This window comes from Rattus norvegicus, chromosome 1 (genome assembly GCF_036323735.1).
Source record: "Rattus norvegicus strain BN/NHsdMcwi chromosome 1, GRCr8, whole genome shotgun sequence".
Taxonomy (NCBI): Eukaryota; Metazoa; Chordata; class Mammalia; order Rodentia; family Muridae; genus Rattus; species Rattus norvegicus.
In genome coordinates, this window is record NC_086019.1 from 16,911,395 (window position 1) to 16,937,216 (window position 25,822).

Here is a 25,822-nt window from a genome sequence, read left to right on the forward strand (position 1 = left end):
CTTAGCCTTTTCTATTTATTATCTACCATAAACTTGTAAATACTTATTTTAGACCTTTAGAAATTAAAGACTGAAAGAGATTAACATACCTAATGTTGAGTTGTCATTTAATGATTGAGCCTGGATTTGAACCTAATTTAATTGAGTATTAGGGCAGTCTACTTTTCTATTTTAAAAGATGTGATGGTAGTAATTTGCTTTAAATTTCGGTCCTAATATTGCTGAATAAAGACTTGGCTTAATTATGTTAGAAATCTACTTTGAACAACTTCATGTTAGAGGGGTGTTTGTTTTTAATTTTGTTGTTTTGAGACAGGTCTAATTGATTAGCCCTAACTAACTTAGAACCCACTATATATAGACTGAGGTGGCCTTGAACTTGTTGAAATGCTCTAGTTTTTGCCTTCTGAGTCCTGGGACAAGAGACTGGATTTATAGATGTGATGCAATGTCTTTAAATTTTTTTTTCTTTTTAATTTTTTGAGGTACTCCAGGCTGGTCCTTTCTCCTGCCTCCCAAATGCCTGTGTCACCAAGCTTGAAAGACATTTTCTTTAATCACTTGTTTTCTAGCTACTCTTACACATTACTCCAAAAACAAAGTTTCTAAGATGTTTCTGGATTCATTCTCGTTCATTTATTTGGCTTTTTGAGACAGGGTTTCTCTATGTAGCTCTGGTTGTCCTGGACTCACTCTGTACACCTGGCTGGCTTCCAACTCAGAGATCTGCCTGCCTCTGCCTCCCAAGTGGTGGGATTAAAAAAAAAGGCGTGCACCAACACCACCCAGCCCAGCCTGGATTTTAATTTTAAAGACAAAACATGGCTTATTTTGTTCTGAGTTCGTACTGTGATGAATCAGATAAAGATTCTCTCTTTACAGCTGGAGTCTTTTGTTTGTTTTGATTTTTCTAGACTGGGTTTCTCTGTGTACCCCTGCTGTCCTGGAACTCACTCTCTAGACCAGGCTGGCCTTTAACCCAGAGATCCTCCTGCCAATGCCTTCCATGTGCTGGGATTAAAAGTGTGAGCCACCACTGCCTGGCTTTAATTAGAGTTTTCTAGTAGGTTGAAATAAAGGGAAAGTTTGGCATTTTATACTTTAATATTTGAGTTCTAGCCATGTCAGGCACATGTGAGTGTAGTGCACAAAGCACTGACATTTGTCTGGAGAATTCAGTCAATTCTGGATCACACTTTATAGTCTGTGACTGTGTGCCCCAGAAATCACAAACATCTTTCTGTTTGCCCCCAACAAGTCCATCTCCCAGATGCTGTTAGAGTTTGGGGTTTCCACTTACTTCCATGTTCCTTATTTTTGCACCAAAGCCCACTTGAGGTTTTGGTTTCATAACTCTATAAATTCCCAGATGAAGGGCAGTAACTATTTAAGGAATATTGACATATTTAGTTTGAACTATTTCTTCTTTGTATTTCCAAAATAGCATTTTAAAATTTGATCATTACATAGATTTGGGTATTTTTAGTTTATGAATACTTTGAGTGCTAGCCTCTTAATGTCAGCTATATATTTTTAAGTCTAATTTCTGTTCTTATGGTTTTTGATCTTTGCATATAACTGATAATCTATATTATTTGCAACTTTGTAACCTTTTCAATGTTGATAGCTGCATAACATTAATTTATTTAATAGTAATGGCCAGTTAACTTAGGAGTATTAATTCCCTATAGACTTGTGTCATTGCTGCCTGTTTCTTAGATGGTTAACCAGATACCTTTGTAAGACTTTTTGTTACTGTGGTTGCAGTTGAAGGAATTCTTAAAAATTGGTTTTAGATAAAAGGACGTTGTAAAAAATGAGCAGAATATTAAGCTGTTGTAAATGTTACAAAATATAGCATTATGAATATTGACTACAGGTTAGAATGACATTTGTTCTGTAAAGGTCAGGTGACTGCAGGTATCAGTTACATGGTACTCTGCTGTGTTGGACTAGAATGTTTTTGTTTTGTTTTTTCTATGTTGACATTTGCATGGAATCTCTTGTAGCCTAGGAATTCCGAACTCACTGTATAACTGAGGATGAACTTAAAACTGATTGTCTGCTTTCTTGACCCAATTAGTGGATTATAGGTGTTATCATTGGCTTAATTATTTTATTTTATGTTTGTCTGCATGTAGGTCTGTACAGGTCCTGCTTGTTGCTTTTGGAGGTCAGAAGAGGGTGTCAGAGACCTTAGAGCTGGAGATAGAGCCAGGGGACGTGATTGACCATTGGGTTCTGGGAATTGAGCATTCCTGGGGAGAATAGACTACCCGGTGAGCCGTATTTCTGGCCTCTTTTATCACATAGGCTGCCGCTACATCATTGCTTAGGCTAAACTCAAAACCACCAACCTCCTGTTTGGCTAGGATTGTTTGCCACTGTGCTCACCTTGTTAAATTGTTAGGATCAAACGTTTATGATTTCCCAAGGCAGGCAAGGTACATGCTTATAATTTCAGTACTGGAGAGGTCAAAGTGGAAGAAGTCCGTTTGGGCCACATAATTTATTAGTACACCCAATATTTGTATTATAACCAGTGCATACTGGTTTACCATAAACTCAAAACTCTTTTTATTTAATTTTTGCTAGGAATTTGAATTTAGAGTTTAATTTCCTATAACATTCTCTACAAGAAGAATCTTGGCAGTATCTTAAAGACATCACTGACTTCTGGATCCTGTATAAAGCCCAAGGTAAAAGCCATTTATGTTCTCTAGGTTTTACTTTTGACTAAATTGAGAAGATTGACTTCAACCTAAATCAGATGAAGTAAGTAAGAGTGTTGTTGTAAACTGACCTTGAAGGTGTAGCCCAAGAAGTAGGGTGCTTGCCTAATATGCAGGAGGCCCTAGGTTTCAACCTCTAGTGCTAATAAAGTTGCCTGGAACATTTCTCCTTTTTCTTTTTCTTTTGGTGGGGAGTGTGTTAGTTATCTTCTGTAAACTCAGATTTTGAGTTTTAAGAAAAAAATTTTTTTCATTTCTCCATTGTATATTACCTTTTTTCCCACTTGTATAAATAAGATTCAGGCCATTTAGAAACAAAACAACCACAGCTGCCATCCTTTGAGACAAGGTCTTGCTGTGTAGCCCTAATGGATACCTGGTACTGGGATCACTCTCCTCTTCATTGTGCCCAGGTCAATCACTTACTTAACTTACTGTGTTCTAGAGCTTACAATGTAGACCAGGCTAGTCTTGAACTCACAGGGATCCACCTGCTTCTGTGTTCCAAGTATTGGGTTAAAGGCCCGTGCCTTCACTCTTGGCTTAACTTTTTATCTTCCTAGTACTACTTTATAATAACCTCAAACTCTAAATAAATATCTTCAAAATTATTTAATGAGATTAAAATTTAAATATGTGAGAAACACAGGCCTTTACAAAATTAATAAATTGAGCCTTAGAGACATGATTATTTATTTTAATAGGTTAGAAATTTGGAAAGTTACACAGTTGGCACTTGACTAACATCGAACTGAGGCTGGCCAAATGGTTCAGCATTAAAACACTTGCTGTGCAAGTCTTAGAACCTCATTCACTTTCCTGAGCGGGAAGAGGAGAGCCAACTGGAGAGCTTTATAAAGTCTGATTTTTTTTCTTTCACATGTAGACTGCCACTAAACACACATATAACATTAAAAAATAAATTGGGCTGGAGAAATGGCTCAGCAGTTAAAAGTAATTACTGCTCTTGCAGACAGAGGACATGGGGTGGAGTTCCAGCATCCACACCACAGCTCACAACTCCTTGTCCAGGCATGCATGGCCATATATGCAGGCAGATCATCCATTACATAAAATAAAAATTTCAATAAATGAACTGAATTTTCAGTTTTCCCTATACATGCTAAGCAATTCGGTGCTTAGTTCTTGTTTCCTGTTAGCAATGAGCCTCCGACCTAATGCTTGCTGAGCAAGTGTCCTACTGCAGAGCTGCTGTGTCACTAACCTCTGTCTCCTTCTCTCTCTTCTACATACTAGGTTTTAAGTGGCCCAGGCTGCTCTTGAGCTCATGTTAGCCTGTATAGGTTTTGAACCTGAGAAACTTCTGAGTAAGAGTGCTGGTCACCATCTGGGATAGCTATGTGGATGACTTAAAAAAATTTTAGCAGTTTGAAAAAATTTGTAGACTATAAGAAATAATAATTCTAGTTAAAATTTATGAATGTAGCACACTGGTTCATTTGCTATAGAAAAATAAAAGCATACAGAGATGATGCATTAAATAGTGGCTTCACTAACTTTGGTACATACTATAATTCACAATTACTTTCTGTTATTATAAGCGCATATGTAGTGAGTAGCCACTTAACAGTTAATGCTGAAATCTCCATGTGAGCAGTTTTCATTAATAATTTTTGTACTGTATTTTTTTTCAGCATACAACATAGCTATAATGTGCCAGTTTTGTTATCAATAAGGCTTTGGTTAGCACTAAGCTATAGTATTTAAGTTTTGGAACAATCAGAGGTTGGTTGTACATAAATTTGTACATGTGTTGGTTATTGTTCTTGCTACCTATTGTTAATGGTAACTTACATGGTGAAATAAAAGATTTTTTTATTTTGTGCCTTCCCCCTGCCCCCTATTATTTTTCTTCTGGATCTCTGAAAAATTAAAAGTGACATTTGGTATGTACATGCAGTGATTTACCATATTTAGATTTTTTTCAGGAGAAGCACATTTTATAAATCAGTACTGTTATTACTATCAGCATGTAGTGAGGTCTAATTATATCAGCATTTAGAAAAGTTAAGTTAGAATTTTCTTGTAATTCTGATATTTCTTCTGATCTCTTTAATCCCTTTATCTTTTCTTGCTCTTTTTTACCAACAAGATACAGGGTGAACTTGGCATTGCCCTGCAAGTTCCTGCTGCTAAGGGGCTTTTAGTCACTTTTATTCTATAGGAGACTATATAGTGCACATCGAGAATTTTGTACATGAGAAACAGTTTAGTGCCTTAAGTCTATAAAGCACTGTGATGACAGCTTGGTGAGGTTTCTTTTTAAATTTATTTTTAAGTATTGTGCCAGTTTTTTTTTTTTTTTTTTTTTTTTTAATGGTACGTGTGTAGGTGTTTGGTGCATGTTTGTTGGATCCTGTTACAGGACTTCTAAATTGTGGGTGTTGGAAATGAACCCCAGCCCACTAGAAGAACAACTAGTGCCTTTTGCTCTTTTTTTTAATTGAAAATTTTCTTACAGTATATTTTGTAATTTTTATACAGCATATTATGCTTTTCTTAATTTCTTTCAGTTCCTTTCCACTTTTCTAACTTACATATTTTCTTGCTTTTTAAAGCAAACAAAACCAAACAAGAAACACAAAACACGGGGCTGGGGATTTAGCTCAGTGGTAGAGCGCTTACCTAGGAAGCGCAAGGCCCTGGGTTCGGTCCCCAGCTCCGAAAAAAAAGAAAAAAAAAAAAAAAAGAAACACAAAACACTCCCACAAAAACACAAATCAAAATAAATAAGCAAAAGACTATTAAGACAAAAAAAGTAGTCAAACAATACAAAATGTGACAAAAAGTCTACACTGTATTCTACAGAAATACCACTGTGTTCATACTGTGTTGACTAAGTACTCTTGTATGGGACATGCACTGAATGGAGTGTGCCTAACACACCTATTGCGACTCCATTGGAGAAAATTGACTTTTGCTTTGCTAGGTGGTATCACTTGTAGATAGCTCCTTGGCTAAGGGTGGGACCCTGTGCACTTTCTTCTTAGTGTGGGACCCCATCTTAAACAGTACTCTTGAACCGCTAAACCATCTCTCTAGTCTGTATTGTGCCACTTTTTAGTGTTCTTTTCTTCGGGTTTCTGTAGTACTCATATAATTTTATCTTTTTACAGTTGAGGTAAGTAGGCTTTTATATTGGGCAAAGAAAGACATTTAACATAACTTGTCTATCATTGGTCTTTCTGACTTCTGTAGTTGATTGGTGCCTTTGGTGTTAACATAAGTATTAAGTCCATAGAAATGTTTTATCTTGAGTATTTAGTATCTGTAAGTGAAAGTGGTTTTTAGTGATAATAGGTCTGTTTTATAAGTAAATATTCTTTTGAAAGAAATGACTTGTAAAAATTCAGTTGTTTGTATCTGGAAATAAGTAAATATCAAAATAGCTTTTTGTATTAATTTAACCGATTTTGCTTTCATTTGATTAGGAGAAAAGAAATGGGCCGCTCCAATTCTAGATCACATTCTTCAAGATCCAAGTCTAGATCACAGTCTAGTTCTAGATCAAGATCAAGATCACATTCTAGAAAGAAGAGATACAGGTGAATTAATGTGTTTCTGGTGCTTTTAGTAGTGCCATAGTTATCATTAGTGTCTGCTGTGAACAGAGTGTATAGCGTATTGTTCTCTCCATCAGTCTACCATTCTCAGTGAAGCTCCGTGATTTGGATTTGTTGTCTTCATTTAGAATTGAAATTGAGAATTGTCTTAAGTTATCAACTGACTCACGGTCTGAGATTGACTGTACTGTGTTAAAACATGATGAATTTCTTTGTTTTCTCCATCTTCAGTGATAAACTGGATATTTTAAGAATTTTTTTGGTACCGAATCATATTGTTTTCCGGTTTTTACTGAGTCTGGTTCTTTCAAGGATAATCCCCTCCCCTTTTTGTTTAAAAAAATGATTTTTTTCCTTCAAATAATATCTATAGCACGAGGATAGGAGCCTATTAAGGATTAAAATTTGTAATTTTTCTGTATTTTATATAATCAGCCTTGCCTAATATCTGTCATTTTGCTCTGTGCAATTCCATGTAACCCCTTTACCTTATTAGCAGTACATGGTGCCATTTAAATTTCTCTTATTATGAGTTTTAGTGCCAGCCTAGATGGAATACAGTCTTGTGTTGGATATATTGATAGCCTCCCCCATTTCCTGTGCCTACTTTCCCATGGCTTCTCTTATCCATTGCTCGTCTTGGACAAAAGCTTTAAATATACCAGAAACTGTAAACTTTTTCAAACAAATGTTTTTAAGTATATATAATTTTACCCTGTATATATGTTTTATTCAGCCAGATATATCTAAAATGTTAAAATGACGTACTTCATTTTTAAAAAATTGATACTTATTTCATTTTTAGTTCTAGGTCTCGTTCCAGAACATATTCAAGGTCTCGTAGTAGAGATCGTATTTATTCTAGAGATTATCGTCGGGATTACAGGAATAATAGAGGAATGAGACGACCTTATGGGTACAGAGGAAGGGGTAGAGGGTATTATCAAGGAGGAGGAGGTAGATATCACCGAGGTGGCTATAGACCTGTTTGGAATAGAAGGCACTCTAGGAGTCCTAGGCGAGGTCGGTCACGGTCCAGGAGCCCGAAAAGAAGATCTGTGTCTTCTCAAAGATCCCGAAGCAGATCTCGCCGGTCATACAGATCCTCTAGGTCTCCAAGATCATCATCATCTCGTTCTTCATCCCCTTATAGCAAATCTCCTGTCTCTAAAAGACGAGGGTCTCAGGAAAAACAGACCAAAAAAGCTGAAGGGGAACCCCAAGAAGAGAGTCCTTTGAAAAGCAAATCACAGGAGGAACCAAAGGATACTTTTGAACATGATCCATCTGAATCTATTGATGAGTTTAATAAATCTGCTACATCTGGTGATATTTGGCCTGGCCTTTCAGCTTATGATAATAGTCCAAGGTCACCTCATAGTCCTTCACCTATTGCTACCCCACCCAGTCAGAGTTCATCATGCTCAGATGCCCCCATGCTTAGTACAGTCCACTCTGCCAAAAATACCCCCTCTCAGCACTCACATTCCATTCAGCACAGTCCTGAGAGGTCTGGATCCGGTTCTGTTGGGAATGGGTCTAGTCGATATAGTCCTTCTCAGAATAGTCCGATTCATCACATCCCATCACGAAGAAGCCCTGCAAAGACAATCACACCACAGAATGCTCCAAGAGAGGACTCTAGGGGGCGGTCCTCTTTTTATCCTGACGGAGGAGGAGATCAGGAAACAGCAAAGACAGGAAAGTTTTTGAAAAGGTAAGAATCCTAAGTAGTGCATTTATATTATAGTATTTATTTTAAAATAACATTGTGCTATGTATTTACATGTTTTTACTTGTTCCTGCTTGATAATTGTAAATTGTAAGTTGTTTTAATTATGTAAGAGTTTTGATAGTTCTGTTTTTGTTTTATTAGCCATTTCAAACAGTTCACAACTAGCAGTTACAAACAAGGAAAAACTAAAGGCCTAAGATAACCAATATTATATATTAAACACATAAACAGTTTTGTGTTACTTTTCCCTTTTTGCTTTAGAATGTGACCTTATATAAACAGTATAGTCATGTGACATATTGTGTGGTAATACAGTCCAGCTGTCAGTACTTTGTGAATTCTTCCTGACTGAGAAAAAACCCTTTATTTCTCAGTGAATCTAATGACATTCTAAATACTTGGTTTAAATTCTAGTTTCAAGCATTACAGAAAGAAATGCTAGCAAACTAATGAGAATTAGGTTGTTAGTAAGTGGGACAGGTATGCTGTTTATGATTTTTTCCCCTACTGTGAAACCTGGAATATTTTCCACTGAACTGATGATTAGTTTCTATTAGTACCAGAAGTCCTTATCTTCTAGAGCAGATTTTATATGATTTATATTTTGTGATTAAGGCAGAGTATTAAATACCTCATACTTTGTCATTAAAGTATATTTCTGTGAGGTCTTGTTTATATTGACAGAAAAGGTAAATACAGTAGCATATAGCTCTATTCCCAGTGTTAGGGAGGTGGAGGCAGAAGGCTCAAGAATGTCTACTTTAGAGAGTTTGAGGCTAGCCTGGAATACCTGAAGCTTTACTGCAAAATGAAATTGAAAATTTGAGCATAAATACAAATTGAAATTTTAGTAGGTATTTGTATTGTCTATTAGTGGTTCCTAGCCTCAAGGTTAAATTTAGGCTGTATTGTATATTAGGATCTCTTAAAATTTGCATGTGTTACTATAAAATTGTGGCAGGTAACTATATAGAGTAGGTTTTTGAGCGTGACTTACTTTAGGAAGTTTGAAAGTATAAATTCGGTGTGAGTGCTTTTAATGGTTTTAAAAGTAAGATTAGGTTTCAGTAGAGTAACTTCCTTTTGTTGGGCCATACATTGAAATGTGCAGGTTGTCTACGATGAATGCAGTCCAGAGTTACCCTCTCTTCTTTGTTATTCACAGGTTTACAGATGAAGAGTCTAGAGTATTCCTGCTTGATAGGGGTAATACCAGGGATAAAGAGGCCCCAAAGGAGAAAGGGTCCGAGAAAGGCAGGACAGACGGAGATTGGGACGATCAGGAGGTTCTAGATTACTTTAGTGATAAAGAGTCTGCAAAACAAAAGTTCCATGATTCTGAAGGGGATGACACAGAGGAGACAGAGGATTATAGACAGTTTAGGAAGTCAGTCCTGGCAGATCAGGGGAAGAGCTTTGCTACTTCATCTCACCGGAATACTGAGGAGGAAGGACCCAAGTACAAGTCCAAAGTTTCACTAAAAGGCAGTAGAGAAAGTGATGGATTTAGAGAAGAAAAAAATTATAAACTGAAAGAGACTGCATACATAGTGGAAAGGCCTAGCACTACAAAGGACAAGCACAAGGACGAAGACAAAGGCTCTGACAGAATAACAGTGAAGAAAGAAGTGCAGTCACCGGAGCAGGTAAAGTCTGAAAAGCTCAAAGAGCTCTTTGATTACAGTCCCCCTCTACACAAGAGTCTGGACGCACGAGAAAAGTCCATCTTCAGAGAGGAGAGCCCGCTGAGGATCAAAATGATAGCCAGTGATTCTCACCGTCCTGAAGTCAAACTCAAAATGGCCCCTGTTCCTCTGGATGACTCCAACAGGTAATTCCACAGTGGTGCCTAGTAAGTAAAGTAGAGGTACTTAGTGATGACATTACTCTTCTGAGCTTGGAGTTCACACATTCAAACCAATGGTGTATTCTGTTTGTGTGTGTGTGTGTTTATTTTTGATGTATTCTAGACCTGCCTCCTTGACTAAAGACAGGCTACTTGCTAGCACGCTTGTCCATTCTGTCAAGAAAGAACAAGAATTCCGATCCATCTTTGACCACATTAAGTTGCCTCAGGCCAGCAAAAGCACTTCAGAGTCATTTATACAACACATTGTATCCTTGGTTCATCACGTGAAAGGTATGCTTGGTAAATGTAGTATCATGAATTAAGCTTTTCTTGCATGCATAAAAAGTAGAGTTGAATAATAGCTGCACTAACTGAGCCAGCAGGTAGGTACATCAGTGCTGTTTAAATGTTACACATTTGGAAAACATGCTGTGGAAAAGCTACAGTTAGCATTGTGACTCACTAGTAAAAGAGGATGATCAGATGACGGGAGTTAAAATGTAAAAATGAGTGTCACAGAGAAGTACTATCCAGATTTACTTTGAAAATTTAAATATCCTATTGCATGTGAAAATTAACTGTCATTGTATGCTGATGACTTGGTGACTCATAGTGGGTAAGTTTGTAGTAACTCTAGGCAGTATAGTTGCTGCTGTTTACTGAGAGTTTATAATAATAGGTTCCAGAAATTAATGGCTTCATTTTAGCTACCAATTCATATTTTCATCAGTATATTGTTGTAGTTTAAAAGCTACTAATAATTTTCAAATACTTGGGGTATGTATGATTTGGTTTGGGGCAGGTAGGTAGGTTCTGCGTTGGTTATTTCTGTGATTAGCAGGTTCTTTCCCAGAAAACTGGATGGCTGTTGGTCTTTTTTTTTTAAAGTTAGTCCTGCAAACAACTCATAATGGCTGCAATTTGTCACAGTTCCTTATGCACTGAGTGACTTTTTTGGCTATAGTCAGCATGGTAGCAACAGCATTTTGCTGTTGGCTCTAGATAAGCTTATGAACCATATCACGACTTTCATGGCTATAGTATTGTGCACATACAATTAGGAAGCATTAACATTTTTTCTTTTTCTTTTTTTTCAAACTTTTTTTTGACCTGTCACCACACTTTACAGTTTATTGTTGAATTTTGAGATGAGATTTTGATACATTTTTTCCTTTTTCCTTTTCTTTTTTCCTTTTTTAGAGGATCTGTAGTTATGTTTCATAATTGGTGTTGTGCAACCGATCTGAACAGCTCTTACTTTATATAGAGCTGAAAATGCCCAGTGATGTTTTCTTTTTCATTGTAACTAGGTCCTGGAATATGTTTTGAAATGCCAAAATCCATGTTTCAAAGTAAAATAGCTGTTGAAAGATACAGGCAAAGTTGAATCTTCTGTCTTCCTGGCAAAAAATGGCATAAAAACTGAGTTGCTAGCTCAAATTCCTGGGTTTCATGGAATTATGATTGAGGCACTACCCTGGTAGTGGCCGTTTCAAGTTTTAATGATTGGTTATGAGACATGTGCTGGATACTGGGCGGTAAGTTGACACAGATGTATGTTGACCTGTTAAGCAGATAGCTTGCTTCATAATGTAACATTTCATAGTTGATGACTTTATACATCTATTTTACATTTACAGCATATCTTAAACTGGTTTAGACACTAATCAATATTGTTATTACTAATTTAAAAACTGCTTAAAGAAAGATACAGTATCATATGTGCTGTCAGGTTTGCCAAGATGCCAGAATTTTTGGACGAATTAGTGAATGTAAATGAATTTCAGAGTGCCCCCCTCCCTAATTAAGTGGCAGTACTCACTTTTTTTTATAAAACCGTTTCTGTTGATATGTCATCATAGTTAACATAATTTTATTACTTATTCAAACTGTCTGTAATTTTCTTTATTTTTCCTGCAATGATCAGTTGAAACTTTGTTTAGTTGGCAGGGTTTAAGGACATACCACCTATTGTTCCTTTTTGAGGAAGTTTATTAGCGTGGAGTTAGTCTTATTAATTGTGCTGGGGTTGTAGTTAGTATAGACAGGGTCCTGTGACGACCTTTGCAGTCAGTGTTGAGGTAAGAGGAAGTAATAGAGTAGGAGTTTCTATTTTAACACTTGATTCTCTTCTGCTAGGTTTCTTGAGTATTTTTATTTTCTCTCACCTGCTACATGCCCTTCTATCACAAATGAAAATCCCCTCTTAAAATTAAGATTCCTAATTCGACAGTGTTTCTCCTAAATCAACAGAGCAATACTTCAAATCACCTGCAGTGACCCTAAACGAGCGGTTCACTTCATACCAGAAAGCTACTGAAGAGCATAGTACCCGGCAAAAGAGCCCTGAGATACACAGGTATGTGAAGTACTGAATTTGCATATAAAATGTTAGGAGAAGTATGCTGTCATCATGTCATAAATAAACTTTGAACTCTTTTTCTCCTAGACTGAAGCACTGTATCTGCACGTTTAGAAAAAATTTAATTTTTCCCCCCTGGTTTTTACTTTACTTAGTTTAAAATGGTTAGAACTTTTATATACTACCTTTATTCATTGTGGAATTTAATAGCTGTAAGTTTTGGGGGCCTGGGTTGGGGAGTGACTGTCTCAAGGAACTTTGAATTCCTGAGATAAAAATGTTTGGTGTGTGGACCAGAAGAGTTATTGTGAAAGTGGGCGGATGTGAAGCCAGCAGCTGTGTAGCACGCAGTCTGTGTTCTGGCTTCCATTCCTTGGGGACCAATTATCGAATGCCTGACATTACTATTTCATCTGCCGATTGTGTCACAGTGGAAACTCAGAATCTAGCTTGGTGTATTCTGGTCGTTGATGACTGCTCAGAATGCAGTGAGAAGTTCTAACTACTCAAAGCCTGAAATGGAAAGGTGCAGAATCAAACACAGGATGAACTAAAGATGAAATGATAAGACTCTTGTAAGGCAGTAATTTGTTATTAGGTCAATACTGACATTGAATAAGTTAATTCATTTTAGTTGCATGATGATTTAATATTTAAAATAATAATGTATTATTTTTCATGGTTAAAGTTTAATGTGTAAAGGTCTGCTTTCTTTTTTTTTTTTTTTTTTTGGAGCTGGGGACCGAACCCAGGGCCTTGCACTTCCTAGGCAAGCGCTCTACCACTGAGCTAAATCCCCAACCCCAAGGTCTGCTTTCATTTATAAAGATCTACCCCAAGTATTTTAGTTGGTTTGAGGCAGGATTTTGTTATGTAATTCTGTCAAGTGTCCTACTCACTGTGTAGCCTATGTGGACATCAAACTCAAAGCAGTCCTTCCTCTTTCTTATTTGTCTCAACGTGGGGAGTACTGGGATTAGAGGCATTTGCCACCATATCCAGTTTTTCATTAGTTCGTAATGCATATAATTTTTATTTCTTAGTTTAGGAATTAAATCAGTAGACTTAACTGTGCCAGATTGGTTTCTCAGGAGAGATATAACTAATATTTCTCACCAATGGGTGGTAGTACTATTTTTCTTTTGAATCAGAAGGTAAATAATATAGCTACAAATACACTTTATTTTATATTAAGGAGGATTGACATCTCTCCAAGCGCTCTGAGGAAGCATACCCGTTTAGCAGGAGACGAGAGAGTTTTTAAAGAAGAAATTCAAAAGGTAGTTTTTATTTTATCAATGTTTTTGCTTTTTATGTGAAAATGAGCTTAATGATACTATACTAAACGTTTACTTAGGCAAAATGATTACATCTTTTTCTTTTAATTTGTAAATACATAATGTTTATAGTTGTGTATCTTAATTTAAACCAAGAAAACTTTCCTGAAAATGCTTGTCAATGAATGGTAAATGTCAGTCCTAAGGATAGGTAGACAAAAGATTAATGAGTAGGATATAAATTATACCATGATTTTTATGAGGTTTTGAGATGAGATCTATAAGTCAGAGTTTGAATGTCTTTTAAAGTTAATTGTATTTCTGCTTCTTCAAAGAAGTTACCCTAGTGCTGTCCTTTTGAGAGTAGCAAGTTTTGACAACCTAGGCTGTCTTTGAACTCATGCCAACACTCCTTCATAAGCTTCCGGAGTGCCTAGCTTAGAGATGTACACTGTCATACCTGCCCATTGCACATTTTTGTTTGGTTTACTTAAGAAATAGGCAGTTTTACTTGGGATCTTTACCTTCTGTTTGGTCCTATTCCAGTTTGTTTTATATCTTAATATTACCCTTAGATGTCTGTTTCTAACAAGAGATGTGTCCTGCTGGGAGGGGAGGTGGGGAAGAACCGGGAGTAGAGGGAGGGGAACTGTAATCAGAATATATTTAATGAAAAAAAATCTTAGGTTCAATTTAGAAGAAAAAGAAAGAAATAAGCATTTTAGGCTGGGTATAGCTTTATTCCCTGCACCCTTGAGGCAGAGGCCAGCCTGAGCTATGTATAAAAGTTCCAGGCTTGCTGTGGCTACATCACAAGAGGGAAAAGAATAGGAATTCTAAAAACTGATGAGCAAAGTCAACTTTGGAACAAAACATGTTTCATTTCTATTGGACTACCTAGGGATTTGGCTTTGCAACTTCCTGTTTAGATAATACAGGTAAGGTGAGGAAGCCAGGGGCTTGGCGAGACTGTAGTGCAGCCATAAGGTACTTAATGGTGATTCAAGCTGACATTTATTGAGTACACTAGTTCATATGACTTTATATATGCAGTTCAGGTCCAGTTTAGTAAGATAGATATGCAGTAGAGGTGGCAAGGGATCAGTTCTGTTTTGAAAATCTGGGTTCTGGAAAGTGATTAACTCTTTTTTTTTTTTTTTTTTGGTTCTTTTTTTTTCGGAGCTGGGGACCGAACCCAGGGCCTTGCGCTTCCTAGGCAAGCGCTCTACCACTGAGCTAAATCCCCAGCCCCAGTAATTAACTCTTAAACCTTGACTTTTCTAATTAAAATAATAGGGATGTATCTGTTCTGTAGAGTTGTGGAAAATTTGCGCTGTTTTGGATTTTACTTGTATTAAGAGGAGTTACTTGACAGTGCCAGTGTACAAGTTTTTCAGTAGGGTGTGCTGCTAACTGAATTGGTTTTGAAATCTAGAGCTTAGAGGTAAGGTGATGCCTCTGCGCAGGAGATAACAGGATTAGAAAAACAGACTGGGGAAGGAGCAGTTCAATACTTAAAAACAAAAAAACCAAAAGCTTTGACCTTATTAATACCTTAGGCTTATTGTGTTTCATTTCTTCAACAATTCACTTTGTCTTTTGTCTGAGAGAGAAGTAATAACTGATAGATGACCAGGAAGACTGATAGTTGGGCTTGGTTATCTTTCTGTCTTTAATGAATAATTAACGTGTTGTTGATTTGAAATTACCTGCTTAGCAAGATTTACAGAGTAGTTTCACTTACATTGTTTCTTATGGAGTCAGTAATACCTAGGTGATTAGACTCCTTACTCTAGGGACAAATTGGTGAGTCTTACTTAACATTGAAAGAGATTTCAGTTTCGTTGATGCTTATGAATATTACAGTTAGACGTCCCAGAATAAATAGTTCTCGTTGTTGAATAATATCAAGGATGGCCACATTGTATAGCATCTTACTGATGTATAATTTCTCTTCATTCCTAGATGCCTCTTTTCAACTCCTAAGTTATATAGTATTTGAAAAAAGCAATGGAACAAGGAGGAGGTGAACTGTGACCCAGTTAAACTAATGTCTGTTGCAATACCTGAATTGAGAAAGGGCAACATAGAGCCCAAATACTGAGCACAGGATTGCGAACAATATCTTTTTGACTTTGTCTGACATTTGTCCAGCCTCAGTTTTATTAATCTTACTCCACTTGCATGTCATGAAAACTGCAGACTCCCTAATTTTGAAGTATCTTCTGTCGGGTTTATCAGTTTATCTGGGAAGAGCTTGTTGTTCTGAGGCTTAGTTAATGAGACCATAACTCCAGGATCTCGATTACATGCTGAAACCACATTGCATCTACAGATGATAGCTTTAACACTGTCCAACTACTTCATAAAGGCTATTTGCAAGAATGAGGGGTAATAATGATTCACTGAGTAAAAAGATGTACCACTTTGCTGAATGAAAGTTTCTTATGGATTGCTTTGAATAATTACCATAAACCTAAAAATGCCTTGACGTTTTAGTACATCTCTGTAAATGCTCAGTAAAATGCAGTTTTAAAAGAAATTCCAAGGACGATGGCAGTACATGATGCAATAGTTTTTGATACTAAAGTACCAGTTTAGAATCTGTTGTGATACAAATGCATGTCTGTACACATTTCTGTTTCTTCCATGAAATCTGTATTTTACATGTCTTCTACAGGGAGATAAAAAATTAAGGTGTGATTCGGCTGATCTTCGGCATGACATTGACCGTCGCCGCAAAGAAAGAAGTAAAGAGCGGGGAGATTCCAAGGGTTCGAGGGAATCTAGTGGATCAAGAAAGCAAGAGAAAACACCAAAGGATTACAAGGAGTACAAACCTTACAGAGATGACAGGTGACTGTTAAAGTTGTCTTGACTTAGGCTCTAGCTTCTAATTAGCCTTTAATAATTGTCAGCTTAATTGCTTTCAATTTTGACTGTAATCAAATGTTTAAATTTAAACAATTAAAATTATTTGTTTTACAGCAAAAATGTATTTGTCTTTTACACGGCTTATGGTGGATGAGGACAAAAACTTTGGAATAGCAAGCTAACACTGAAAAAAAAAATGACAAATTAATGTGTCCTATTATCCAGGCTACATCAGGAGGTTGGACTTCAATGCAGTGCATTTCTAGAAACAGTTTGTGTAAGAACTTTGGTTCGTTATGCTTGATTCCGCACTTTTTCAACTCATAACACCCAGAGTACAAGACTGTTAAAGTGTTATCTAGTGGTTTAACATGGGAAGATGGGGGGAGGAAAGCCCAGGAAGCAGGATTTTGTGCATTAGTCTTTGAGAATTGTATCTCCCTGGATACTGTTAGCAGTGGTAAGAGCTACTGCAGGTGCGACTTTTTCGGGTGTTCGTTAGAGTCATGTAAAATTATCTTTACAGAGTCAATAAGTAGAATAAAATGTATTATAGAGAAGTTTTTTCTTGATGTTCATTAGGTAAATGGTGGATTTTTACTTGTGCTTTTAAATTTATGACTTACTTATAATTGTACATGCCTTTTATTTCTATCATAATATTGTAGCCCAAACCAAGCAGACTGTTCTCCCTTAGGGCGTATGTAATAAGCTGCAGTCTTTTTAAAACTTGGACTCGAGTTCCGACTGGGGCTGTAGCTCAGTTGTACCTGCTCACCTAGCGTGTGGCGGGCCCTGGAGTCAATCCCCAGGTACCACAACAGAACCAAACCATTCTTGCCTTTCCTGTTATTAAAATAACAAAAAGTTACAAGTTAAAATAATGGACTGAACATTATTGAAGTTTGCAAACTACCAGTTTGTAGCTGGTAGGCTGTAGTATTATGTAAAACAATCAATGAAGACAATTGGAAACAGACTGTCAGAATTTATACCTAATTTTACTTATAATAATTTTAAGCGGGTACTTTTCTTTTTTTAACTTAAAAACATTTCCTCGTAAGATTTTAAATAATTCTTTATCTTAAAAAAAATAGCACATGTCTTTTATTTTTCAGCAAACATAAAGGGAGAGAGCAAGATCATTCTCGGTCATCGTCCTCTTCAGCATCGCCTTCGTCACCCAGCTCCCGAGAAGAGAAAGAGAGTAAGAAAGAAAGAGAAGACGAGTTTAAATCTCACCATGAGATGAAAGACTACTCAGGATTTGCAGGAGTTAGCAGGCCACGAGGAACCTTTGTAAGTGACAGTTACCTTTGATCACCCCAGAGTGTTTATCTTGAAGTGTGCAGAGGGGAATCAGGTATTCCTTATAGGTTATTTGTCCTCTTTCCCAAAGTCAGAAGCAGTCTCAAGTAATAAAGCGGTATTTGAAGTGCTGTCCTGTCAGTGAAATGAAGTGCCAGTCAGTGTGAGAGTTTGAAGCATCTATATAAACTGGATACCTTTTTTTTTTTTTTTTTTTACTTTCAGATCAATGTTTCAAGAGTAAAAGTTCAATTATTAAATCACTTAATTTTGGAAAACCTGTTTTAAAAATACTAAAACCGATTTATTTCTCTGTATTATTGCTGTTTTCATTTGCCTATTTAGCTCCTTGCTTATATGTGTACCAGTCACACAACCTTCCTAGGTCTACATAGAATGTATTATTAATGCTTTTATAAAGTTCCTGAACTGTTAGAGGCTTACATGTGCAGTACATCTCTCAGGTCCATACTATAACCTTTAGCTTAGCCAGTTGGGTCTTAAACTCATTTGGGGGAAGCAGAAGGGCTTTCCTTTCAAGGTAATAGACATGGGTGGACACTTGAGACTCTGTCGGTGTAGTTCAGAGGAACTGTATAGCTTTTGTCTAGTGGAAAGGGGGACCTGCCTATGTCACTGTTTGAAATACTAGTTCCAGCTCATGGAAGCACATCTTCTACTACTTCAGAATATTTTCTTCATTTATTCAACTTTCAGTAGGCTTGTGATATAAAATGGCCACCAGTTCCATCCTGAGTGGCTGTGAAGACAGACACACATACACACACACACACACACACACACACACACACACACACACACAGAGTCTTGTTACTGCAGTAATCTAGTGTTTGCATGTAACTGAGTGCCTGTGACCGCATGACTAAACACGTGTGTTACTGTTAACCAGTTTCGGATCAGAGGCAGAGGAAGAGCCCGAGGCGTTTTTGCTGGGACAAACCCTGGTCCAAACAACTCAAACTCCACTTTCCAAAAGAGACCGAAGGAAGAGGAGTGGGATCCAGAGTATACCCCAAAGAGCAAGAAGTACTTCTTGGTGGGTGTTAGAACTCTGTTTTATTTGGTTTGTGTTGATTTTCCAAACATCCTAGGTGAATACATTTCAGTGCAGATGGTCACCATTATGAGGTTTTCATTGTAACTTGGGCGAACATTTTTTTTTTTAAATATCATTACTTAAGATGTTTGAAACTTTAAATTCATTTGGGTCCCTTTAGTTTCTATGCCTGACTTAACATCACACAGTGGGCTGCTCAAGGTAAATTAAAAATTGCCTGATTTAACTGCCACATTCAGAGTTGAGTTTAACATCTTTTGTATCTGTGTAGAAGACACGTCTAAGTATGGAAGCCTCTTAATTACCTTATACTTCATTCCCTTGCTATTTATTTAAAGACAGCATTCTTCATGGTTCTTGTAATGAAGGGTCTCCAGGTTTTCACAATTCATTGGAATATTAGGCAAACTAGGTATTGATCTGTTGCTAGCTAGATCTGTTGGTTTTCGTTCTTGGTTGTGATGGATATGCTTTTCCTGTTCAAATTGCTTTCCAAGGGTTAAAATGGGAGTTTGTGTGGGTCTGGAAGGCTTTCTGGATAGATGGTAATTTTGTTTAGTTGGACATGGGGAGGGGAACAGGTTGTATGTTTTTATTATAGGAGCAGATTATTAAGTTACCCAAATGTACCAGAATATTAGTTTTTAATCATATCTTCTCAGGGAAGTCATGTTTCTGAGGCTAGTTTTGAAAATTGTAAGCAAGGCAGTAAATAGTTAATGGTAGAGGATGATCAGATTTGAACATCTCTAGCAGGTTTGCTTAACTAAAGGATAAAGCTATATCCTGGAATGAATCTATTTGGAAAGGATCAGTAACTTATTGAAAAATGAATCTTCTCCCTATCTAGGTTGGGTCTGAAGTAATTAGGAGAGAGTAAGAGTGAATCCAGTGGATCCAGTGGATCCGAGATATAATTTAGATCAGAATTTATTAGTTGTCAGCATCTGTTTTCATGAATCTTTATTAAATTGGGACATAAACATTATACGTCTTTTATTAATGTGTTATTTTAAGAATTTAGTTATTTGCTGGGTGTTGCGGTGGACACTTTTAATACCAGCACTCTTGAGAGTCCAGTTCCAGGCCTACATAGAGAAATCCTGTCTTCTTCTTCCCCTTACCCCCCAAAAGAATTTAGATACTTAGCAAGTAATGATAATAATTTGTTGTTATTATGACATTTTCTTTTTCTTTCTCTTTTTTGGTTTGAGACAGAGTATCTGTGTTTAGTCCTAGCTGTCCTGGAATTTGCTCTGTAGACCAGGCTGGCTTCAAACTCAAGAGGTCTGCCTGCCTCTGCCTCCCAGAGTGATGGGATTAAAGCTATGCACCACTGGCTGTGGGCTGTAATTTAACATCTTTGGTCTGTGTAATATATGTTTACAGGTACTGACAGACTGATGGTTGATTTATTTCTGTACTTAAGAGCAATTGAAGTGGCTACTTGGATTCACCAGAAATAGCATTCGCTTTACATACAGACTGACTGTAGACAGCATTGAGAACAGAGATAGGAACCAAAGTATCAGTCAGAGGAAAGGAGCTCATACTCTAGTGTCAGGAATTAATGTTTAGGAACATTTAAGCTGGCATGTTAGTGAATATCTAAAATCCCAGCAGTCAGGCATAAGGATAGACCTAAGTTACACAATGACTCACATTCAGACATGAAATAAAGTTAAAAAACAAACAAACCCTTTGAGTTGAAGCTATTCTATTTTCACAGATGACCAGTGATTCAGTTACTGAGCAGTTTGACTATTGAGGTCGCAAGAATGGGATTTGTATTTAATACCATGTACCGCATTCCAAGCCAAATTTCTGATTTGTGATATTCATTCTGCCTTGGTTAAGTTGGTGTGAGTCTTGAGTTTCTCATCATAAGTCTTGGCTTTGTGGAAGGGTGTGATAATCAGTAATAAGAGTTCTGTGAAGACACCAGTGTCAGTAGATCCTGAGAGACAAACATGGGGAGTTGGAACAAGTGAGGAGTACTGAGTGGGCAAGGTCTCAGGACAGTAAAGGAGTGTAGAGTCAGAGGAACTTGACATTTCAGTTTTATAATAACACCTCAGACATTTATTAATTAACTGGAGGAGATTGGAACAGGGTCTTGTTCTATAGAGCAGGCTGACTTTGAAATGGTTGCTGAATGTTATCATTATAGCTTTGTACTCCTAGAAAACTTAATTGTGTTAAGCGGAGACATAACGGGAACTGGAGGTCTTGAGTCCATTATAAATTCCTTTTTAAAATAAAAAAAAGGCATTCTGACTGTTAGGTAAATATTTAACTGCTGTCTGTGAAAAAATTAATTCCTAAAACTAGGAGACTCAAATTTTGAATGTAAGAATTTGAAAATTAAGACTGTTTCCAGTGACTGAGGACACCTCAGTGGTTAGAACATTGGAATTCCCAAGAAACCCTATACAGATGTTGGGTTTGTGAGCTGAGGGCCTATCTGTAATTTCAGCCTCTAAAGTAGAGATAAGGGATTCCCCTAGCCACAGTTTTCATATTGAACAAGGTGGAAGAGCAGTCAAGAGTGGTCTCCTTCTTAAGTCCTGCCCTCCACTGGCATTCACATAGACCTGCACAAGCACCCATACATATGTAACACACATGAAAATGGGAAAAGACGGAAAAATACTGTTGTTGGTGTCCACCCACTGTTTCTCATAGCTGCTGTAAGAATGAATGTGCTCTGATAGAAACAGCTTAGTCTCCTGGGGTTCTAGTTTGTTTTATTTCAGATGAGTGTGTATCTAAAAATAATGACTAATCCGACTGGCTTTGCTACTGGCCTTTTCTATTTCTATTCTGAGTTGCCTGATACGGTAACTCATTTACTGCCACTGGTTTTCTTTCTTTGGTGTTTCTCCGTGTTTAAGGATAGGAACAGAGAGCCGCTGGTTCTAAAGACGGGATGAGTAATTGCATGTATTCAGAGCAATGTCTCACCGAAGCAAGCAGTATAGGCACACTGAGTCCTTGCTTGGCAGACACTGGGCCTAGGACATTTTACTGAGTCTTTACTGTTCTTTCTAGACTGCCTCCCTCTATTACAATGTGGTAGATTCAGAGAAGTTTGTTTCTGTTGAAGGTGTAATGGGAGGTCCTTTCTTCAGAACTTGTTTGCCTCTTCCTACAAATTCAAAAAATATTAAAAGCAACACCAAACAAAGCTCTAGAAGTGGGTGTTAGTGCCATAAGGGAGCATGAGACTGTAACTGAGTAGACATTTTGAGTGGCTCTCTTCGGAAGTCTGTACTTCTATGTAGTGTGGGAAGTCATTCTTTATAGAGTCACACACATCCCCACCTGCAGTCTTCATTCTTTGGTAAAAGTGTCAAAAGATAAAAGGTATTAATAGCCAAGAACTGTTCTTTCAAATAGCCTAATACCTGCCTGTATAATTCTAATTTTTAAGTTATGTAAGTTAAGCTGCACAAATGCTTATGATGAAAGGCATATTCTGTTCTGAAAACAGTCCTTGTGACACATTTTAAAACATTTTAGTAAGTTGAGTCCTTGCTCAATACAAGCACTTAAAAGGCCGTGCAGCATTCCTGAGCTCACACTTGCGTTGTGTTTGTTTCCTTGTAAAGGCCCATTTTGCCTCACTTGTTATCTCATAGTGGGCTTAATTAGTGAGTTAGTGCAAGGGAGACCTTTAGCCTTTTGTGCTGCACTTTGGAATGGGAATACTTTACAAACTTTTCAGCTTTGGAGATTGTTTTACTTAATAGAATAGTTTGTAAGTTGGGGAGTAACTGTGTTTAAGTATATTAAAAACTTAAGTTTGGAACATAATAGTTTCAGTACTTATTGAAAAACAAAGTAACTTCAGGCTGTGCTGTTACAATTTACCATTGAAACTCGTAGTCTATAGACTGATGCATATTTACATCTAGATTTAAATCTCAGTGTAGGATTTTAAAATCTCTTAGCTTGGCATAGTTTACATGATGCAATAAATATTTATAGTATTATAATGACAGTTTGTATCTTTTGCAGTATCCTTATATTTCTTGGGGAGGGGGAGGTTTTTTTGAAGTTCATTACTAGCTGTATGATTAAAGAATGACTAAAGAATTTCTTTACAAGAACACTGTTTTACTGATGTTTCTTTTTAAACCTTTCTATAGCACGATGACAGAGATGATGGTGTGGATTATTGGGCCAAAAGAGGAAGAGGTCGTGGTACTTTTCAACGCGGCAGAGGGCGCTTTAATTTCAAAAAATCAGGTAGCAGTCCAAAATGGACTCATGACAAATACCAAGGAGATGGGATTGTTGAGGATGAAGAGGAGACCATGGAAAATAATGAAGAGAAGAAGGATAGGCGCAAAGAAGAAAAGGTAGACATTTTTCTGACTTTTGACAGTTTATTTTGTATGAACTTGGCAGGCAAATGAGTTGATCAACTTAGAAATATTATTAATATTATCTACTCACAGATTTACTGACCTCTAATTTCTTTTTCCCTTTTTAGGAATAGTCTCAAGATTGCATCAGGGAGCAGAACTTGACACTTAATTTTTTTAAACCTGATTTTTGTTTTCAAATAAGAATGTAAGCATTTTACTTAAAATGTACTGTTTGCAAGTAGTCTATAGAAATTTTGTTTTAAGTCTTCAAATATCTTGAAAATAGTAGACTGTATGTTGAAAATTGTACTGAAATAAAGTAGAAGACGTTCAATATCATATTTGTAACGATCAACTTTTAAGCCCTTTGACTGTTTTTGTTACATGCCTTGTATTTCTGCTTTGTCTATAAGAAGTGGTCAAGTACAGTTCTGTGACAGCTCTTAGGAGCCTCCCTGTTAATGTTTGACCCTGAAGTGAACGTTAGCTCTACACAGATCCACACAGATCCTCAGACAGGAGTTGTTCATAGTGACCACACTAATCGTTTTAACTGTACACATCAGTTAACATCTTTGAAAATTTGAACACTACATAGTAGGGTGACTAATTTTTGAAGAATGTCACAAAGTTACTATTATGGTAAACTCGTTTCACACTTCAACAAATATATAAGGAGGACAGTAGCTTTGTTAATAGCCAAAAAGTACAAATTTAAAGTTAGATTTGAGAAAGTGGTATTTTTACTGAAAGCAAACAAAGGCCTGTAAAATAATTTGAAGAGACTTTCCAGTATGAGTTCAAAATTGAATATTCTCTTCCATTCTCATTTGATAGTTTGAGTCATGGTCTTAGATACCAGCTACCTACGAGAGAGAGAAATTGGTTTGTAATATCAGATGTAAGTAAATTCCTAATTCCATAGACCTGATTGTATTAAAAACAAAACACAGCCAAAACCCCACAAGACCACGACAGAGTTTGGGAGTCCTTCTCCCGTGGAGGAAGGTTAGCCTGCAGCGTAACGTGATGCACGTGGTCATCCAGTCCCTGACTGGAGAGCTCACTGTTAGTGGATGCTTGAACAGCTGTAGACCAGTCCGTAATTTACAAAAGACTCGAGAAATGCAACGGGTTGTTTAGTCGTGTTTAAGTAATTTGTTTTCTCTCTGTGTTGCTAATAGAAGATTTTAGCAGGAAGCTTGTATTATTGATCTAATTTCAATTTAAGTTTATAAAATGGCCTTTTTTGGGGGAGTCTATTCTTGAGGTAAATAATCTCTCCGCTATTTAACAGCTCTTGAAGGAATAAAGTAACCTTCAGGGCTAAAAACTAATTTTTAAGCAAAGGTAAGATTAGCTACATTGCAGCGATTAGTCATGTATTTTGCATTTAAAGAAGACAGTGCTTATTCTGTTACTGTAAACTTTTCATGTTTTGATGATTATACAGTGTCTTTGAACTGCTAAAACCTTTTGGCAGCAAAGTTAAACTAAAGCCAAAGTCACCTGTGAAGTGTTTACCCTGCTACGGTCCTCAGGAGTAGTCAGTTTATGGGATGCTCCCACTCGTCCTCACCATGGAATCATTCAGTAAATCAGAAAATACCTGCAAAGCAACTTTATTGCTTCAACCTGGACATAAATAGTTATTTATAATAACTATTATAATAGTTCAGATTAACTTAAATGCAAAAACAATGTGTTTAATCCCCTAATAGTTTTCCTACCATTTCTATTTTCCATGAATATACAACTTTTATTTTAGCAGTTACTTGGTTATACACTGAATTTTCACGTTGGTACCTGTTCAGGTTTACTCTTTCCACAACAGAGAAAAGTAGATTGCTGGAACTTACTTAATAGGGAGTACCAGGCTGTATTTAAGTGTACCTGAGGTTTCTTCCATTTTGTTAGTCCCACTGCATCCTAGTAAAGGGGTTGTTAGAAGAACTGCAGTAGAACACCACTGTGAATATTCTCCTTCTCACAGCCAGACACAAAGTAGCCTGTATGTATTCTTTGAGATCACCATTTAGTTACATGCTTCATGACATGTTACAAAAGCTGCACAGAGCCTCTTGGTAAAGCTGTTTGCATACAAGTGCCAGGAAAAAAACTGTTAGACAATTAATACCATATGTTACACGCTGCATACGATGTGATATACGCTGCATACATATACTTCCTTTACCCAGAGAAAAGAAATAAAAAGGAACCAAAGGATTTTTCCAGAAAAAAAAAATAAGAAAACAGTTTTAGAAGGCCATGACTCAATTCTTAGGTTTGTATGCTTCAACATCTTAGGAATTTTAATATAAAAAGCAAAGTCTTTCCCAGTTGCACTCTATTTCAAAGAATTGTTATTGTTCCCTTTCGTCACAGTTAAAATCAGTGTTGGGAATTAAATTATAATTTGAGGGGAAAATATCCAATGAGAATGAATGTAGATGGCTAAACGATTCTTCCTCAGTGTGGTGTATATTTCAACAGGGACCCTTGTAAATTGTCATATGCCAATAAAATGTCCTAAGTGGTAATAGCTGGTGTCTGTTTACCTGACTTTGAGGCTATTGCTGGTTGAACTCTACCTAGCTGATTTCTATGGCCTGTTTCTAGAATTTGGAATACCAACTTGTATAAATTTGAT

At 36.8% G+C, this 25,822-nt stretch overlaps 1 protein-coding gene across 13 annotated transcripts in view; it reads left to right on the forward strand.

Annotated features, from left to right (window-relative positions):
• Window positions 1-25,712, forward strand: part of Bclaf1 (BCL2-associated transcription factor 1) — a 32,535-nt gene extending 6,823 nt beyond the window's left edge. Inside the window, exons 2-14 of one of the 13 annotated variants that reach the window (XM_006227652.5) lie at window positions 2,142-2,279; window positions 2,596-2,699; window positions 6,185-6,298; window positions 7,122-8,033; window positions 9,217-9,882; window positions 10,022-10,191; window positions 12,154-12,259; window positions 13,458-13,542; window positions 16,220-16,395; window positions 17,532-17,712; window positions 18,632-18,778; window positions 22,951-23,163; window positions 23,298-25,712. In XM_006227652.5, coding sequence (XP_006227714.1) covers window positions 6,195-6,298; window positions 7,122-8,033; window positions 9,217-9,882; window positions 10,022-10,191; window positions 12,154-12,259; window positions 13,458-13,542; window positions 16,220-16,395; window positions 17,532-17,712; window positions 18,632-18,778; window positions 22,951-23,163; window positions 23,298-23,303 — 2,766 coding nt within the window. In that variant the 5' untranslated portion in view covers window positions 2,142-2,279; window positions 2,596-2,699; window positions 6,185-6,194 and the 3' untranslated portion in view covers window positions 23,304-25,712. Of the gene's footprint in view, window positions 1-2,141; window positions 2,280-2,595; window positions 2,776-6,184; window positions 6,299-7,121; window positions 8,034-9,216; window positions 9,883-10,021; window positions 10,192-11,210; window positions 11,425-12,153; window positions 12,260-13,457; window positions 13,543-16,219; window positions 16,396-16,527; window positions 17,713-18,631; window positions 18,779-22,950; window positions 23,164-23,297 lie in introns of those variants that run through there. The other 12 variants (XM_063284458.1, XM_063284439.1, XM_006227654.5 and 9 more) reach the window with 12 other exon arrangements.
• Window positions 25,713-25,822: the final 110 nt, after the last annotated feature.